General features: G+C 44.5%; 1 protein-coding gene across 1 annotated transcript in view; it reads left to right on the top strand.

Moving 5' to 3' along the window:
* The window catches only part of LOC124623087, a 398296-nt gene that overhangs the window by 240860 nt on the left and 139107 nt on the right, over positions 1-18329 (top strand). The window contains exon 2 of the mRNA XM_047148879.1: positions 1151-1220. Within this exon, the coding sequence (XP_047004835.1) occupies positions 1151-1220 (70 nt within the window). The remainder of the gene's footprint in view (positions 1-1150; positions 1221-18329) is intronic.

Below are 18329 nucleotides of genomic sequence, written 5' to 3'. Positions count from 1 at the left end.
TGTACCCTTGAAGACTGCGCGACACAAACCTTTACGCCTCGCCTGCGCCAGACAACACCGACATTGGACTGTTAATAACTGGAAACATGTTGCCTGGTCGGACGAGTCTCGTTTCAAATTGTATCCAGTGGATGGACGTGTACAGGTATGGAGACAACCTCAAGAATGCATTGATCTTTTATGTCAGCAGAGGACTATTCGAGCTGGTGGAGGCTCTGTAATGATGTGGACGTGTGCAGTTGTAGTGATATGGGACACCTGATATGTCTAGATACGACTCTGATAGGTGACACGTATGTAAGCATCCTGTCTGATCACCTGCATCCATTGATGTCCGTTGTGCATTCCGACGGACTTGGGCAATTCGAGCAGGACAACGCGACACCCCACAGGTCCAGAAATGGTAAAGAGTGGCTCCAGGAACACGCCTTTGAGTTTAAACACTTCCGTTGGCCACCAAACTCCCCAGGCAGGAACATTAATGATCATATCTGGGATGCCTTGCAACGTGCTGTTCAGAAGAGATCTCCACCCCCACGAACTCTTACGGATTTACGGACAGCCCTGCAGGATTCATGATGACAATTCGCTCCAGCACTATCTCAGACTTCAGTCGAGTCCATTCCACGTCGTGTTGCGGCACTTTTGCGTGCTCATCGGGGACCTACACGATATTAGGCAGGTGTACCAGTTTCTTTGGCTCTTTAGTGTATAAAAATATGGAATCAGTTTGACATCCACCCTCGACAGTACTTTTTGGTTCGTTAGTATAAAGAGCTAATTGTGTTTCACAACAACGATATTTTATGAGTCGGTGTTGGCTGTTTGTCAATAAATCGTTTTCTTCGGGGTAATGCACGATGTGCGAATACAGTACATGTTCCAAAACCTTGCTACAAATCGACTTCGGTGATAAGGGTCTGTAATTCAGAGAATTACTCCTACTTCCTCTTTTTGAATACCAGTTTGACTTTCCAATCAGTAGAAACATATCTTTCGGTGAGTGAATATCTGAAACAGTCGTCTACAGTAACACCTTGTCGGCACTGGAGTTAGGTTTATCACGCCGCAGTTGGCAGCGAGTTGCGCTGCCTGCACTGCACTGCACGGCCGCCCCTCACCCCTCACCTCCCACGCTTTTGTGTTGCAGAGGCGGACAGCCTGGAGGCGGGCGCTGGCAAGCAGCCGCCACTCTCCAAGCCGGCTGCCATGGCCCGCAGGTGAGTCCACTTTCCATTTATTTACTTATTTTAATTAATCAATTAATTAATTATTTTTTACACGTCTAGTTCCATAGGACCAAATTGAGGAGCCAATCTCTAAGGTTATGGAACGTAAATACCAATAAAATATAATTATTACTAATAATCCAAAAAAAAGATAAGCTATAAATTTATATAACGCAGTCAACAATGTAACACAGGAATCAGCTTAATTTTTTAAGGAACTTTTCGACAGAATAGAAGAAGTGACACATGAGGAAACTCTTCAGTTTTGATTTGAAACCACGTGGATTAGTGCTAAGATTTTTTAGCTGTTGTGCTAGCTTACTGAAAAGGATGCAGCGGTATACTGCCTACATTTCTGCACAAGAGTCAAGGATTTGTGATCCAAATGTACATTGGAGCCGCGCGGGATTAGCCGAGCGGTCTTAGGCGCTGCAGTCATGGGCTGTGCAGCTGGTCCCGGCGGAGGATCGAGTACTCCCTCGGGCATGGGTGTGTGTGTGTGTGTGTGTGTGTGTTTGTCCTTAGGATAATTTAGGTTAAGAAGTGTGTAAGCTTAGGGACTGATGACCTTAGCAGTTAAGTCCCATAAGATATCACACCCATTTGAACATTTTGTAGACTGGATTTCTGCCTAGTATTGACTGAGTGAAAGCTGCTAGTTCTTAGGAATAAGTTGATATTGTTAACATGAAACGACAGTAAAGAATATATATATTGAGAGGCCAATGTCAGAGTACCCGGACTAGTGAACAGGAGTCGACAAGAGGTTGGTGAACTTACACCACTTATTGCCCGAACTGCCCGTTTCTGAGCCAAAAATATCCTTTGAGAATGGGAAGAGTTTGCCCAAAATATAAAACCGCGCGACATAAGCGAATGAAAATAAGCAAAGTAGACTACTTTTCGTGTCGAACAATCACTTACTTTAGATACCGCTCGAATAGTAAAAATGGCAGCATTAAGTATTTGAACAAGGCCCTAAATGTGGGCTTTCCACGACAGTTTACTATCTACCTGTACACCTGGAAATTTGAACTGTTCACTTTCACTAATCATACGCCCATTCTGTGAAATTAAATCGTCGGGTTTTGTTGGAATGGGTGTTAGAAACTGTCAAACTGAGTCTTGCTGTGATTTAGCGTTACTTTATTTTCTACAAGCCATGAACGTATGTCACGAACTGTACTATTTGAAAGAGAGCTAATGTTGCACACTACATCCTTTACTACCAAGCTAGAATCATCAACAAACAGAAATATTTTAGAATTACCCGTAATACCAGAGGGCAAATCATTTCTCAAACTATACCTCGTATATAGCCAATACCACTTTCTGCTTTTCATTCTGGCAGGTTCCATCCCCAACTCAAGGAGTTGCAGAGGAAGTCAAAAAGTCTAAGCCAGTCTCACACCGAGAAGGAGCGTTATTAGCGCTCGAAGAGGAAGAGGTGCTTTGTAAAGGCTCTACCATTTACGCTAGTTTGAGTGTGATAAATAGACGCTGCAGAAACGAATAAGAATAAACCTACCTGAGGCAGCAATTAAATGATCTTGAATTTTATTACGAGGGCCTTTTTTTTCGAGGTCAAATTCGTCACGAGACGAAAATCATAGTGAAAATGAAAAATATTTTATTTGCAATATTTTGCTACATCTTCCAGCTTCTTCTCTGAAACTCTGTAAGTACTCGTAGGCTTTCTCGGGATAGTTTACGTCTGTCTACAAGAACCTCACACCTCAGTTTCTTCGGGATATCTGTGACACTCTTCCACGTGTCAAACAGACCTGTGACTACACTCCTGGAAATGGAAAAAAGAACACATTGACACCGGTGTGTCAGACCCACCATACTTGCTCCGGACACTGCGAGAGGGCTGTACAAGCAATGATCACACGCACGGCACAGCGGACACACCAGGAACCGCGGTGTTGGCCGTCGAATGGCGCTAGCTGCGCAGCATTTGTGCACCGCCGCCGTCAGTGTCAGCCAGTTTGCCGTGGCATACGGAGCTCCATCGCAGTCTTTAACACTGGTAGCATGCCGCGACAGCGTGGACGTGAACCGTATGTGCAGTTGACGGACTTTGAGCGAGGGCGTATAGTGGGCATGCGGGAGGCCGGGTGGACGTACCGCCGAATTGCTCAACACGTGGGGCGTGAGGTCTCCACAGTACATCGATGTTGTCGCCAGTGGTCGGCGGAAGGTGCACGTGCCCGTCGACCTGGGACCGGACCGCAGCGACGCACGAATGCACGCCAAGACCGTAGGATCCTACGCAGTGCCGTAGGGACCGCACCGCCACTTCCCAGCAAATTAGGGACACTGTTGCTCCTGGGGTATCGGCGAGGACCATTCGCAACCGTCTCCATGAAGCTGGGCTACGGTCCCGCACACCGTTAGGCCGTCTTCCGCTCACGCCCCAACATCGTGCAGCCCGCCTCCAGTGGTGTCGCGACAGGCGTGAATGGAGGGACGAATGGAGACGTGTCGTCTTCAGCGATGAGAGTCGCTTCTGCCTTGGTGCCAATGATGGTCGTATGCGTGTTTGGCGCCGTGCAGGTGAGCGCCACAATCAGGACTGCATACGACCGAGGCACACAGGGCCAACACCCGGCATCATGGTGTGGGGAGCGATCTCCTACACTGGCCGTACACCACTGGTGATCGTCGAGGGGACACTGAATAGTGCACGGTACATCCAAACCGTCATCGAACCCATCGTTCTACCATTCCTAGACCGGCAAGGGAACTTGCTGTTCCAACAGGACAATGCACGTCCGCATGTATCCCGTGCCACCCAACGTGCTCTAGAAGGTGTAAGTCAAGTACCCTGGCCAGCAAGATCTCCGGATCTGTCCCCCATTGAGCATGTTTGGGACTGGATGAAGCGTCGTCTCACGCGGTCTGCACGTCCAGCACGAACGCTGGTCCAACTGAGGCGCCAGGTGGAAATGGCAAGGCAAGCCGTTCCACAGGACTACATCCAGCATCTCTACGATCGTCTCCATGGGAGAATAGCAGCCTGCATTGCTGCGAAAGGTGGACATACACTGTACTAGTGCCGACATTGTGCATGCTCTGTTGCCTGTGTCTATGTGCCTGTGGTTCTGTCAGTGTGATCATGTGATGTATCTGACCCCAGGAATGTGTCAATAAAGTTTCCCCTTCCTGGGACAATGAATTCACGGTGTTCTTATTTCAATTTCCAGGAGTGTATTTGTGCTGCCCCTCTCCGTACACGTTCAATATCCCCTTTAGTCCTATTTGGCATGGGTCCCGCAAACTTGAGCAATATTCCAGACTCGATTTCACGAGTGATTTCTAAGCAATCTCCTTTGTAGACTGATTACATTTTCGCAGTATTCTAGGAATAATCCGAAGTCTGCCATCCGCTTTACCCACGACTGAGCATATGTGATTATTCCATTTCATATCGCTACAACGTGTTACATCCAGGTATTTGTAGAAGTTAGCCGATTCCAGTTGTGACTCATTGATATTGTGGTCATAGGATACTATGTGTTTTCGTTTTGTGAAGTTAGCAATAATGAGGTATCTCCAACAGAATGAGCTCCTCCATGTAGATCAGCATGAATTCTGAAAATATCAATGATTGGTAAGCCAACTTGCGCTTATCTCAGTTCTTGAATTTCTAAAAGCATCTGACTCGGTACCACGACGACGATTACTTACAAAAGTAAGATTATATTCGGTCTCAAACAAAGTTTGTTACTAGACTAATGATTTATTGGTAGGGAGGATGCAGTATGTTATCTTGGATACAGAGTCATCGGGAGATGTAGAAGTAACCTCGGGGAAGTGTGTAGGAACTCGTGTTGTTCATGTTGTATATTAATGAATTGGCAAGTCATATTAATAGTAACTTCAGTCGTTCTGCATATGATACAATTATTGTGATTGAAGTACAAGAAGAAAAAGCTGCCCAATTGTACAGTCCGATCCTGATAGCGTATCAAAGTGGTTCAAAGATGGCAACTTGCTTAATTGTTCAGAAATGTTAAATTGTACACTTCAGAAAACACGGAATACTAGTACCCTATGATTACAACATCAATGAGTCACAGTTGTATTCAAGATATTAACTGGAAACGTCACATAGACTTAGTTGGAGGTAACACAGGTGGCAGATTCTGTTGACTGGTAGTTTAGTAGAAAATTGCAGTCACTCTAAAAAGACGAGTGGTTAGAAATTACTTATGCATCCTGACTTACAATACTGCTGAATTGTGTGCGGCCCATACCGGGTAAGGGTAACAGGCGACACTGAACGCTTACAAAGAAAGACGGCTGGAATGGTCACACATATGTTTGACTTACAGCAGAGTGTCAAGGGTATGTTGAAAAACCTGGTCTGATAGACGCTTGGGAAGACGAACGCCAGTTATCCCACGAGAGCCTACTTACAAAGCTTTGATATCCAGTATTAGGTGAAGACCCTGGACATATTCTTTATCCCCACGTGTCGATCCCATACAGACTGTGAAGAACAGATTAGACTAATTACAGCACGAACAGAGGCATTTGGGCAGTGACTTTTCCCGCGCTTTAGACGCGATAGGAACGGTAAGAAACCCAAATATGTGCTACAATGCAAGTACTCTCTGCCGTGTACTTCACAGTGATTTTCAGAGCATATAAGTTGATTTGGACCCCACTGGAGGTTTGCCGTTAGCTTCCTCAGACCTGTTACAAACCATCAGTCACGTATCTGTGTTACGTGGACCACTGTACTGAGTGCTTGTGGGTCTACTCTCGAACAGCACCGAGGGCAATGCTGAGCTCAGCGTTTCCATCCAGCAGCCAGGTCACCATTAACAGTGTAACATCCCTTGACTCCAGGAGACACTACAGAGAGGTTTGGAAATAAACTCGAGGCATTGGCGCCAAGCCTGGTGGCCTGCTCTCCTTCCCTTGGCGACCGAGTACTAGCGATGACAATTTCTTCCATCTTCAGTAATCGAACCACTTACCTCCGACTCGAGCACCATTTCTCACACAGACGTTAACAGTCTCGGCGACTGTGGGGTGTAGGAGGATGTGAGTGAAACAAAAATATCTCCCGCGAACCAGTATGCATCGCAACGTCAGATCCTGAGTGGGCGACTGCAAAACGCATCTGTACCACATGTTGCTCCCGAATTCAGCAATTCGCAGAGCAATGATATACCGCAGCAGAAATTAACACTGCAAATGCAGTCTTCACTGTTTGTTTCTATGATGGTTTCTTTCCAGATTACATTTGTACCTAGTGTTAAATTAATCCCCCTATCGAATGTCCCTAGAGAAAACGAGAGAGGAGGGGGAGGGGGGGCTGAACTTACGAGAACTGGCAATGTACAGCCGCGCAGCAGGCCCACACCCATTATGCGATTACTGAGTACGGCCCTATTGTCACTTTTTAGCCACTGACAACAGAAGAAGATGCGATAAAATCTACTCGCGTGACGAGCCTATTGGTATCGACGTCTATTTGTAAATTTTCAATGAATTTCGTACCCATCGTCTTCGCATCACTTGAAGACGATGGGTATGAAGCGCACTGAATCGTTGCGACTAGACGTCGGCACCAATCAGCTGGTCATCTGAGAAGATTTTATCTCTGGAATAAGAGAAAGTCTGCAGTCGCATATACAAGAACAGATGGGTATTGTATTTACTATCCCAGTGTACCAACTGAGCCATTTTCAAAACGATTTTAGACCTTACTTAGGACTTAATCATCGAAATACACTACTGGCCATTAAAATTGCTACACCACGAAGATGACGTGCTACAGACGCGAAATTTAACCGACAGCAAGAAGATGCTGTGATATGCAAATGATTAGCTTTTCAGACCATTCACACAAAGTTGACGCCGGTAGCAACACCTACAACATGCTGACACGAGGAAAGTTTCCAATCGATTTCTCATACACAAACAGCATTTGACCGGCGTTGCCTGGTGAAACGTTGTTGTGATGCCTCGTGTAAGGAGGAGAAATGCGTACCATCACGTTTCTGACTTTAATAAAGGTCGGATTGTGGCCTATCGCGATTGCGGTTTATCGTATCGCGACATTACTGCTCGCTTTGGTCGAGATCCGATGACTGTTACTAGAATATGGAATCGGTGGGTTCAGGAGGGTAATACGGAACGCCGTGCTGGATCCCAACGGCCTCGTTATCACTAGCAGTCGAGATGACAGGCATCTTATCCGCATGGCTGTAACGGATCGTGCAGCCACGTCTCGATCCCTATGTCAACAGATGGGGACGTTTGCAAGACAACAACCATCTGCACGAACGGTTCGACGACGTTTGCAGCAGCATGGACTATCAGCTCGGAGACCATGACTGCGGTTACCCTTGACGCTGCATCACAGGCAGGAGCGCCTGCGATGGTGTACTCAACGACGAACCTGGGTGCACGAATGGCAAAACGTCATTTTTTCGGATGAATCCAGGTTCTGTTTACAGCATCATGATGGCCGCATCCGTGTTTGGCGACATCGCGGTGAACGCACATTGGAGGCGTGTATTCGTCATCACCATACTGGCGTATCACCCGGCGTGATGGTATGGGGTGCCATTGGTTACACGTCTCGGTCACCTCTTGTTCGCACTGACGGCACTTTGAACAGTGGACGTTACGTTTCAGATGTGCTACGACCCGTGGCTCTACCCTTCATTCGATTCCTGCGAAACCCTACATTTCAGCAGGATAATGCACGTCCGCGTGTTGCAGGTCCTGTACGGGCCTTTCTGGATACAGAAAATGTTCGACTGCTGCCCTGGCCAGCACATTCTCCAGATCTCTCACCAATTGAAAACGTCTGGTCAATGGTGGCCAGTCACTACTCTTGCTGAACCGTGGTATCGTGTTGAAACTGCATGGGCAGCTGTACCTGTACACGCCATCAAAGGTCTGTTTGACTCAATGCCCAGGAGTATCAAGGCCGTTATTACGGTCAGAGGTGGTTGTTCTGGGTACTGATTACTCGGGATCTATGCACCCAAATTGCGTGAAAATGTAATCACATGTCAGTTGTAGTTTATTTGTCCAATGAATACCCGTTTATCATCTGCATTTCCTCTTGGTGTAGCAATTTTAATGGCCAGTACTGTATATGAAGGTGTATACTTCGCAGTTCAAAGGCACCTGAGAATAAATGCCACTTTCAGTTTAACCCCTTGTGGTACATTTTTCAAGTATAAATGACTTCTTTGCACAATGCATTGTCTCTTTTATGGACATCTGACGAATGATGTACCTACATACTTAGCATGCTGACGGTAATGTTCAAAGATCAATATAATTGTTAGCCATGTTAATAATGTTCAAATAATTAATTCTAGCCCTAACAGGAGGAGGCTAACTAATGTATTGATGCTGATGAATAAAATACGTTAACTTATTGATGATAAAGATGAATAAAATACATTAACATATTGATGATATTAAAATAATTAATTGCTCTCCTATTCATGCTGTTAAAGTTGAATCTAATATATCTAGCATACCTAAAATAATCACAGAAAAATATAATACCCTAGTGGAATGTATTTATTCAATCTTACGTAAGAGTCCACCTGTTGCCATGTGCATTTAATGCCATTGTATTTAGTTCTACTGTGCATATTTCATGCTTAGAACTTCTAATTTAATTCAGTGTTCCATGTAATTCACTGCTATTGAAGAAATAAGTGATCTTATTCTTCTCTGCAACATTTTAACGCCTTTCGATATTCTAGGTTTATAATTTACAATTCGATTTGAATACATCATAGCCCTAAACCCAATGCAATCACTCATTACTGTTCCATTGAACTCGTTCTTCATCTTACATCTTTTTATTCGCTTGTAATATATTGTTGTTGTGATCAGTTCTGAGACTGGTTTGATGCAGCTCTTCCTGCTACTCTATCCTGTGCAAGCTTCTTCATCTCCCAGTACCTACTGCAACCTACATCCTTCTGAATCTGCTTAGAGTATTCATCTCTTGGTCTCCCTCTACGATTTTTACCCTCCACGCTGCCCTCCAATACTAAATTGGTGATCCCTTGATGTCCTACCAATCGATCCCTTCTTCTAGTCAAGTTGTGCCACAAATTTCTCTTCTCCCCAACTCCATTCAATACCTCCTCATTAGTTATGTGATCTACCCACCTAATCTTCAGCATTCTTCTGTAGCGCCACATTTCGAAAGCTTCTATACTGTTCTTGTCCTAAATATTTATCGTCCATGTTTCACTTCCATACATGGCTACAATCCATACAAATACTTTCAGAAACCACTTCCTGACACTTAAATCTATACTCGATGTTAACAAATTTCTCTTCTTCAGAAACACTTTCCTTGCCATTGCCAGTCTACATTTTATATCCTCTCTACTTCGACCATCATCAGTTATTTTGCTCCCCAAATAGCAAAACTCCTTTACTACTTTAAGAGCCTCATTTCCTAATCTAATTCCCTCAGCATCACCCCACTTAATTCAATTACATTCCATTATACCTGTTTTGCTTTTTTTGATGTTCATCTTATATACTCCTTTCAAGACACTGTCCATTCCGTTCAACTGCTCTTTCAAGTCCTTTGCTGTCTCTGACAGAATGACAATGTCATCAGCAAACCTCAAAGTTTTTATTTCTTCTCCATGGATTTTAATTCTTACTCCGATTTTTTTTTTTGTTTCCTTTACTGCTTGCTCAATATATAGATTGAATACAATCTGGGAGAGGCTACAACCCTGTCTCACTCCCTTCCCAACCACTGCTTCCGTTTCATGCCCCTCGATTCTTATAACTGCCATCTGGTTTCTGTACAAATTGCAAATTGCCTTTCGTTCCCTGTATTTTACCCCTGCCACCTTCAGAATTTGAAAGGGAGTATTCCAATCAACATTGTCAAAAGCTTTCTCCAAGTCTACAAATGATGGAAACGTAGGTTTGCCTTTCCTTAATCTATCTTCTAAGATAAGTCGTAGCGTCAGTATTGCCTCACGTGTTCCAATATTTCTGCGGAATCCAAACTGATCTTCCCCGAGGTCTGCTTCTACCAGTTTTTCCATTCGCCTGTAAAGAATTCGCTTTAGTATTTTACAGCTGTGACTTATTAAACGGATAGTTCGGTAATTTTCACATCTGTCAACACCTGCTTTCTTTGGGATTCGAATTATTACATTCTTCTTGAAGTCTGCGGGTATTTCGCCTGTCTCATACATTTTGCTCACCAGATGGTAGAGTTTTGTCGGGACTGTCTCTCCCAAGGCTGTCAGTAGTTCTAATGGAATGTTGTCTACTCCCGGGGCCTTGTTTCCACTTAGGTCTTTCAGTGGTCTATCAAACTCTTCACGCTGCATCATATCTCCCATTTCATCTTCATTTACATCCTCTTCCATTTCCATAATATTGTCCTCAAGTACAACGCCCTTATATAGACCCTCTACATACTCCTTCCACCTTTCTGCTTTCCCTTTCTTTGCTTAGAACTGGGTTTTCATCTGAGCTCTTGATATTCATTCAAGTGGTTCTCTTTTCTCCAAAGGTCTCTTTAATTTTCCTGTAGGCAGTATCTATCTTACCCCCAGTGAGATAAACCTCTACATCCTTGTAATATACTGTACATATTATTACAAGGATGACCAGTTGTATCAAAGTGTTCAAGCATATTGTTCATATCCTCATTTACACAGTACCCCATTAATGTTGATATTGTATTTATGCCTATCAGTATCTTGATGACATTGCCCTATCTTTGGGCCGTATTTTGTTTCATTACATTGTAGTGGAAGCTGTACGTAATTTTTTTTTCACATGTCCAATATACAGGGTGTTTCAAAAAGAATATACGTATTATAAAGTATTATTTTGTCCAAACCATCGATCTCTGCGCCTCGGCTCGGGTTTTGGAGGAACGAATACATAGTCTAGTTTATATTAATAGCCACTACATGTCAGTTGTCATCTGTTTTGCTTGGTAACTGTCATATGTTAAAAATGGCTACTCCGCAGCAGAAATCATTTTGTGTTCTCGAGTTTGCGAAGTGCAATTCCGTGATTACAGCGCAAAGACTATTCAGGATGAGGTTCCAAATCGATCCTGCGAATGGGTGGAACATTCGCAGATGGTATCGACAGTTTCTGGCCGCCCTAGTGTTCCTGAAGAAAATGTTGCACGTAGTCCTTGAAAATCAACTCGTTGTGCCAGTCGGGAGTTACAACTGCCTATAAGCCAGCCACTGTGACTGAGCGGTTCTAGGCGCTTCAGTCCGGAACCGCGCTGCTGCTAAGGTCGCAGGTTCGAATGCTGTCTCGGGCATGGATGTGCGCGATGTCCTTAGGTTAGTTAGGTTTAAGTAGTTCTAAATCTAGGGGACTGATGACCTCAGATGTTAAGTCCCATAGTAATTAGAGCCATTTGAACCATTTTTGAACTGCCTACAACAACAATTTGGCGTGTTTTGAGACGTCAGTTGGTTATGAAGCCGTACAAGTTACAGCTATTACAAGTTCTACGTCCTGATGACAAACGCAAACGTGTGACATTTTGTAACGGGATTCTTGATGCTATTGACAATGATAACACTTTCGCACAACGCATCGTGTTCAATGATGAAGCGACTTTCCGCATTAGTAATCAGGTAAGCAAACACAATGTTCGAATTTGGGGCCTATAGAACCCACATGCAGCCACTGAACACGTACGACTTTCGCCCAAAGTCAATGTGCTGTGTGCGATATGCCGATCATCTGTTTACGGCCCACTCTTCTTTGATGGAAACACGGTTAACGTTCAGCAGTATCTCGCTGTGTTACAAAACTGGTTGTTTCCGAGGCTGCACGAAGATAACTTCATTTTTCAACAAGACGGGGCACACCCTTACTGGAGTCACCAACTGCCTGACTATCTGAATGAAACTCTACCGAACCGTTGGATTGGTTGTCAAGGAGCTGGCCACTTAGCATGTCTCAGCTGGCCTCCACAGTCACCGGATTTGACACCCTCTGGCTTCTTCCTGTGGGGTATCGTTAAAGAAAACGTTTATGTACCACCACTCCCACAGAACCTGGAAGAGTAGAAGAACCGGATCCGTAGTGCCACATCATCAGTGGCGAAGGACATGCTTGCCCGAATATGGAATTTGATATTGTTCGTGTCGCCGGTGGAGGACATATTGAACACCTGTAATCTGAACTTGAGAAGTTCGTAAATATGTGTGTAAAGTTTGATATTCGTATGTCTCAAAGTTAAATAAATATAAGCATTCGAAATACATATATTCTTTTTGAAACACCCTGTACTCATACCAATGTAGATTAGTTTATTGAATTTAATTTCAGGCGGATTTTCTGTATCACTCTTTGGTTTCATTTATTGCTGTTCTACATTTATAGTCTGGGCTGTCTAATGGTTTATTACTTTTTTTTTACCAAAAGAGGCTAATTGTACATTCACACAATTAGCTACATTTCTGATAGTGTTACAAAATACACTGTTATTCATTAACTTACAAAACCTTTTAAAACTCATTTGCTTCTTTATGTTCAAATCCATGTACTTTTGCAACTATTCATTCTGCCTGAATCTTAGAGTACAAAGAAGCAGATGCCATGATAGGCCTGGTGCAGTGCCATGCCCTGCAGGCTCTAAATTTTCAGATGCAGTTGTCAATAATAGAACATCAGCTTTTATATACAAATCGTGGTATTCACTTACATCTCTAATATTAAATTTATTCCAAACTTAGTTTGCATGCTTATAACGAGATGCAGACAACATTTTGCTTCGTGGGTCATGCCCTGGCCAGGCATGAGTGCCTAAGGTCTCAGCATCGCTGCACATATGTCCCCCCCCTCCCCCCTCCACCATGCCAAGCTGCCTGAGTGCGAGTAGGGAGGAGAGGGAAAAACTGCAAACGCGCCGCATTTAAGTGGGAGAGCCGTCGCACTGGATACGACTTGCTTTTATATTTCACATTTCTCTACAACACACATCACAGAGAAAACAAATTTTCAGTATTATTTAATTATTTGGGCGCGCTGAAGACATAATGTAATATTTGTCTGATACAAAGTGTCAGCATACAGACAGACGCAGAAAATTTCACAGAGTTTCACACTCAATTCGCCACATAAACTGACATACTTGGTTTCATAATAAAAAAAAAGTCTTTCACACAAGTATGTTGGTCGAAATATTGTAGCACTTTTGCAACCTCATTATGGAGCCTTGGAAATTCTGCTTGAAGATAGCAATGTAGACGTCCTAGACAGTTTTAATGTAAAAAGATCTGTCATTAAAATTGGGGGTTACCTTCTATGTCAGTCAGTTACATCTGCACATGCACAGGGCCGCTTTCAACTTAAATGCAAACGGTCTTGAAAACAGGCTGGAAAGAGATGTAGGATTTACAGTGTCCTCAAAACCTTCATAAAACTATCGTAATTCTCTCAAGGCCACAATGAATTCTTCAGACTTTGTGTTGTCTTTAACGCCAGTGATCTTATGGAACTGGCCTGTCTTTGTCATAGTGTCCCTTCTACAAGATGATTTTCCTTTTAAACACATCCCCATCAAATCAGAAAGAATTTACCTTGCAATCTCTTACTGTAGGCAGTGTGTAGTCAAGTACACCTAAAATGTGAAGTCTGCAGTCCATTCCGGATCTTCTAAGTTTCGTTCCTGCACTCATTTTTCTTTGATAAATTCAACAATAGTAAGTTTTAAATCGAAAAGTCGTTCCAGGCATCCCTCTTTACATGATCAACGTGCTCTGCAGTGAAATGCCAAGTCTCCATACTCTTCCTTCGCTTCCATTGAAAACTATTGCAACTGAAAATAGAATAATGGATGCAACATAAGAAGTTTCACTATTCGCAGCATTAATTTCTTCACGTGCTCCATGTCTGCAAATTTAGTATAAAGCGCTTCTTGATATACAGAGAAATGATTCCTGTCTGTCGATTGTTGTAATTGTTTGCTCTTCCGATGTCAACTAAATCCTTAAATTCTTTCTGTATGGTACTGTAATGTTGTTTCATTGCAAATACGCAGTACCCGTCGCTTATGCGAATTGAGAATTCTCATCCGAATCTTCTGTCATTCCCATTCATGTTAAAGGATTGTGACTATAGATCGCTACGCAGCCTCCTTTGTGCAAACTGCCGCTGGATCTGTGAACGCCCTTCGCACTACGAACAAATGGCGATTATTTTGCCGAACTCAGGGAGTTGTGCCGACCAAAGACGTCGCACCGCAGTACCAAATGAAATGTCGAGCTGTGCCGGGCAGTTCCGAGAAGAATCGAGCAAAGCCGAGCGACAGGCCAGACCTCGGCCTGCATGCTGTGTGGCCAAATCCTTTTGGCACAGTCAAATTGAAGGAGGAACATGTGGCCACACCGAAAGAGGGGGCGCAGTGGTTAGCACACTGGACTCGCATTCGGGAGGACGACGGTTAAATCACGCGTCCGGCCATCCTGATTTAGGTTTTCCGTGATTTCCCTAAATCGCTTAAGGCAAATGGCGGGATGTTCCTTCGAAAGGGTAAGGCCGACTTCCCTCCACATCCTTCCCCAACTACTCGATGGGACCGATGACCTCGCTGTTTGGTCCCCCCCCCCCCCCCCCACACACACAAATCAGCCAACCAACCAAGCAACATGTAGCCACATAGCCACACCTCCACCTCAACCTGCGTCTCAGCTGCCAGTCTATCAACCACCCTGCACTGCAGTTGTCCAGTAAACAAAACCTCGACGCCATTTCACCAAGACCACCATCCTTCTCCTTCTCATAAAACTATCTGCCGTCCTTCTAACAAACATTAAGTAATTTACGACGCACAGAGGACACAACCAGTCTGAATATAGTAGATTCGTCAGGAGTACTTTTCTCCAAGTTCCTTCTGTTGTGATTTTTACTTACTTGTTGGAAATCATTGTACCGTCTGGTTATAATTAAAAGGCATCTACTCACAGCGGTCCAGTCTGGGCTCTATTTATCATATGCTAGCGAAGCTTGATAGATATTCTAATGCTTTAATGCAGAACCGATTTACTATGGAAAAAAAAATTAGTTCCAATTTGGCTACCAGGTGCAAATCTGGCGCTGTGGATGTAAGGAAAACGTGTAGAAATGTTTCCATGTAAGGTATTGTGGAAATATTTCCATGTAAAATATTACGAAGGGGACGTGGACACAAAGGACAAACAAGAGAAAAATGCATAATAATGATTTTATTATTAACCACCAAGTACACAATTTGGTCAATATGAGCGCAGGAGACGTAGACGAAATGCTGCATCCGTAAAACGACGTGATCAACAATGGGTCTCAGCAGTTCCGGTGAAAACTGAGCAGCGTGCTCCTGTGTATTTGTCTTCAGATGAGGTGGAGACCGAACGCCTCTCTGGTAAACACGTTCTTTGAGGCGTCCCCGGAGCCAAAAGTCACACGGTTTCAGATTAGGTGAGTTTGCAGCTCATGTATCTGGAGTACCTCTGAAGATAACACAATGGCGCAAGGTTGCATTAAGCAGGTCGTTCACAAGGCGAGCGACATGATGAGTGCCCACCTTGCATGAAAAGAATTGTTTCCACACTGTTGCGCTCTTCCAAAGCTGTACAAGGAGGTCTCGATAACGTGCAGAAGTCACGGTACACCCGACATGCCCTCTGGATGTATTCTTTTCAAAGAATAATGGACCGAGAGTAAAGGTGCTTGTGAACCCGCACCACACACTCACGTATGTCCGCAGCTCGTGGTCTGGTGGCTAGCGTTGCTGCATCTGGATCACGGGGTCGCAGGTTCGATTCCCAGCCGGGTTGGAAATCTTCTCTGCTCGGGGACTGGGTGTTTGTATTGTCCTCATCATTTCATCACCATCATCATCATTCGAGACAGCGGCTAATTGGACTGTGTAAAAATTGGACTATGTCAAAACTGGGACTTTGTACGGGCGCTGATGACCCCGCAGTTGAGCGCCCCACAAACCATACGTCATCACAATCAGATACAGCGACTACAGTGGCTATTCGTACCCAATATTCGTTTCAACCGCACCCCAAAGTAGTCAATGAATCCTGTAGTGTAAAATACGCCTCGTCTCTCCACAGAATTATGTCATGCCAGAAACCGAAGACTAACTTCAGAACGTTGCTGCGAATCATGATGTTTCAGTTGCTGCACCGTCTGGATCTTGCACGGGTACCGGTGTAAGATAGATCGCAAAACTTTCAGCACTATTGACCATGGGATAGACAACTCTCACCACACTGCATGAGCGCTAGCACTTATCGTGGCACGTGCTGCATGGTCAGTTACGGCAACAGTGACCTCGTCAGTAACTTGTACGGGGATAGGACGCCTTCCTCTCCCAGGTGATATACCTAACTCAGGTGTGTTCTAGAATTTCATTATCATCTTCTTTAAAGCATTTAATGGCACCTGGCCTCTCCTCAAACCTCTCAGTCTGCGATACTCTCCCAACGCAGCACTGTAACTGCTGCCGTTCACATAAAACAGTTTCACTGACAGCGCACGGTGTCTCTTCTCGATCGCCGTGCTGTTCACTCACGTTATGGTTCGTTACATGAAAGCCTGGATGTCACGTCGTCATACAAGCACTATACAGCGCCAGATATGCACCTGGTGGCCACAGTTGGAACTAATTTTTGTTCAGCGTCGATCGCTACCGTATTAAAGTATTAGCGTATCTTCCAAGTATCACTGCCATACGATAACTATACCCCACACTGGACCCCTGTGAGTAGCTGCAGTTTAATTATAATCACTAGATATATGGAATGGGTATTGTTTTTCAATTTACAAAACAAATTTTTTGCTGAAGTGCGTGAGAATTGGGCGCACAGTTCCACTTCCTGATAAACACAAATAAAAGCAGAGGTTTTGACAGCAAAATTACCTCATTAAATGAACTGAAGCTCTGCTGTGCAATGAGACTGGACTGACATACCAAATCGCCACACTCTCAGACACGCACGACTGACACTAAAAACATTTACGTACAGAGAAAGCACAGGAGCTTAACTGCAGCCCTGGCGCCAGAGAAAGAGATGGTGTGCTATACTCTCCTACGTGTTCGTTTTCTCAGACCAAGTTTTCTTATACTGGGCTTTCTATCTCTCATGGGGCATTTGCAGATGGAGATTCCGGCCGTGTTACAGTCACACGCTCACCAATCCTACGCCTCGAATTCATTTAGGAAGGCCGAGGTCGCCAGCGTGACGGGGTCTTCTGCTGCAGTAGCGATGTTGCCACTGTTTTACGTCGAGGACTTTCACTTTATAGCACAGCACTCAAGTTTTTTTCTCTTCGAAATGCCAACGCCGGCCAGAGCGTGCGAAATCAAACTTCTTGATTGCATGAGCGTGTAACAGCCGAGAACGTCTGCAAGCCGCCGTCTCCTGCCTAGTCTTGGGCCCCCATTATCGTTTCCCTTTGCCAGTTCGGCGACCCTGATGTCGGCATCGTGGCCACTACATCATCAGCAATCCAGAACGAATTGTCACTCTGCAGCGGAGTCTGCGCTGATTTGAAACTTACTAGCATATTAAAACTGTGTGCCGATTCTGGAATCGAACCCAGAACCTTTGCCTTTTGCAGGCGAATCCTCTACAGACTGAGCTAACTAAACGTAATTCAATAACCAGCCTCACAACTTCCTCCAGTACCTATCTCGTACTCTCCAAGCTTCACAACGGTTGTGCATAGCTTGCGGGACTAGTGATCTGGGGAGAGAGGATATTGCGGAGAAATGGCTTAGCCACAGCCTGGGGCAGGGGCCGGGAATGTTTCGACGTTGGCGATTTTTCTGTCGGTGTTATGTCCGCACTATAACACAACAAATATTCCGTGATAACCAAATTTATTTGACCTTCTGTCATTCAAAACAAAACTTAAGTTCGACTACACAACACTTCGCTGGCTGTAGCGCCAAGGAGAAATCAGAGTCACTAGTAGAGAATACAAGTCCACCACTGCCAACCAGTCGATACCGACGCGTCGCAAGTTTCCAGCCAGGGAGGCCACAGTACGGTTCGGTCGTCGTGAATCCAGCAGCCGGGTAGTAAC

The sequence above is a fragment of the Schistocerca americana genome, chromosome 7 (genome assembly GCF_021461395.2).
Source record: "Schistocerca americana isolate TAMUIC-IGC-003095 chromosome 7, iqSchAmer2.1, whole genome shotgun sequence".
NCBI lineage: Eukaryota > Metazoa > Arthropoda > Insecta > Orthoptera > Acrididae > Schistocerca > Schistocerca americana.
Note: the sequence above shows the minus strand (reverse complement) of the source record. Positions and strands in the feature narration are given on the sequence as shown.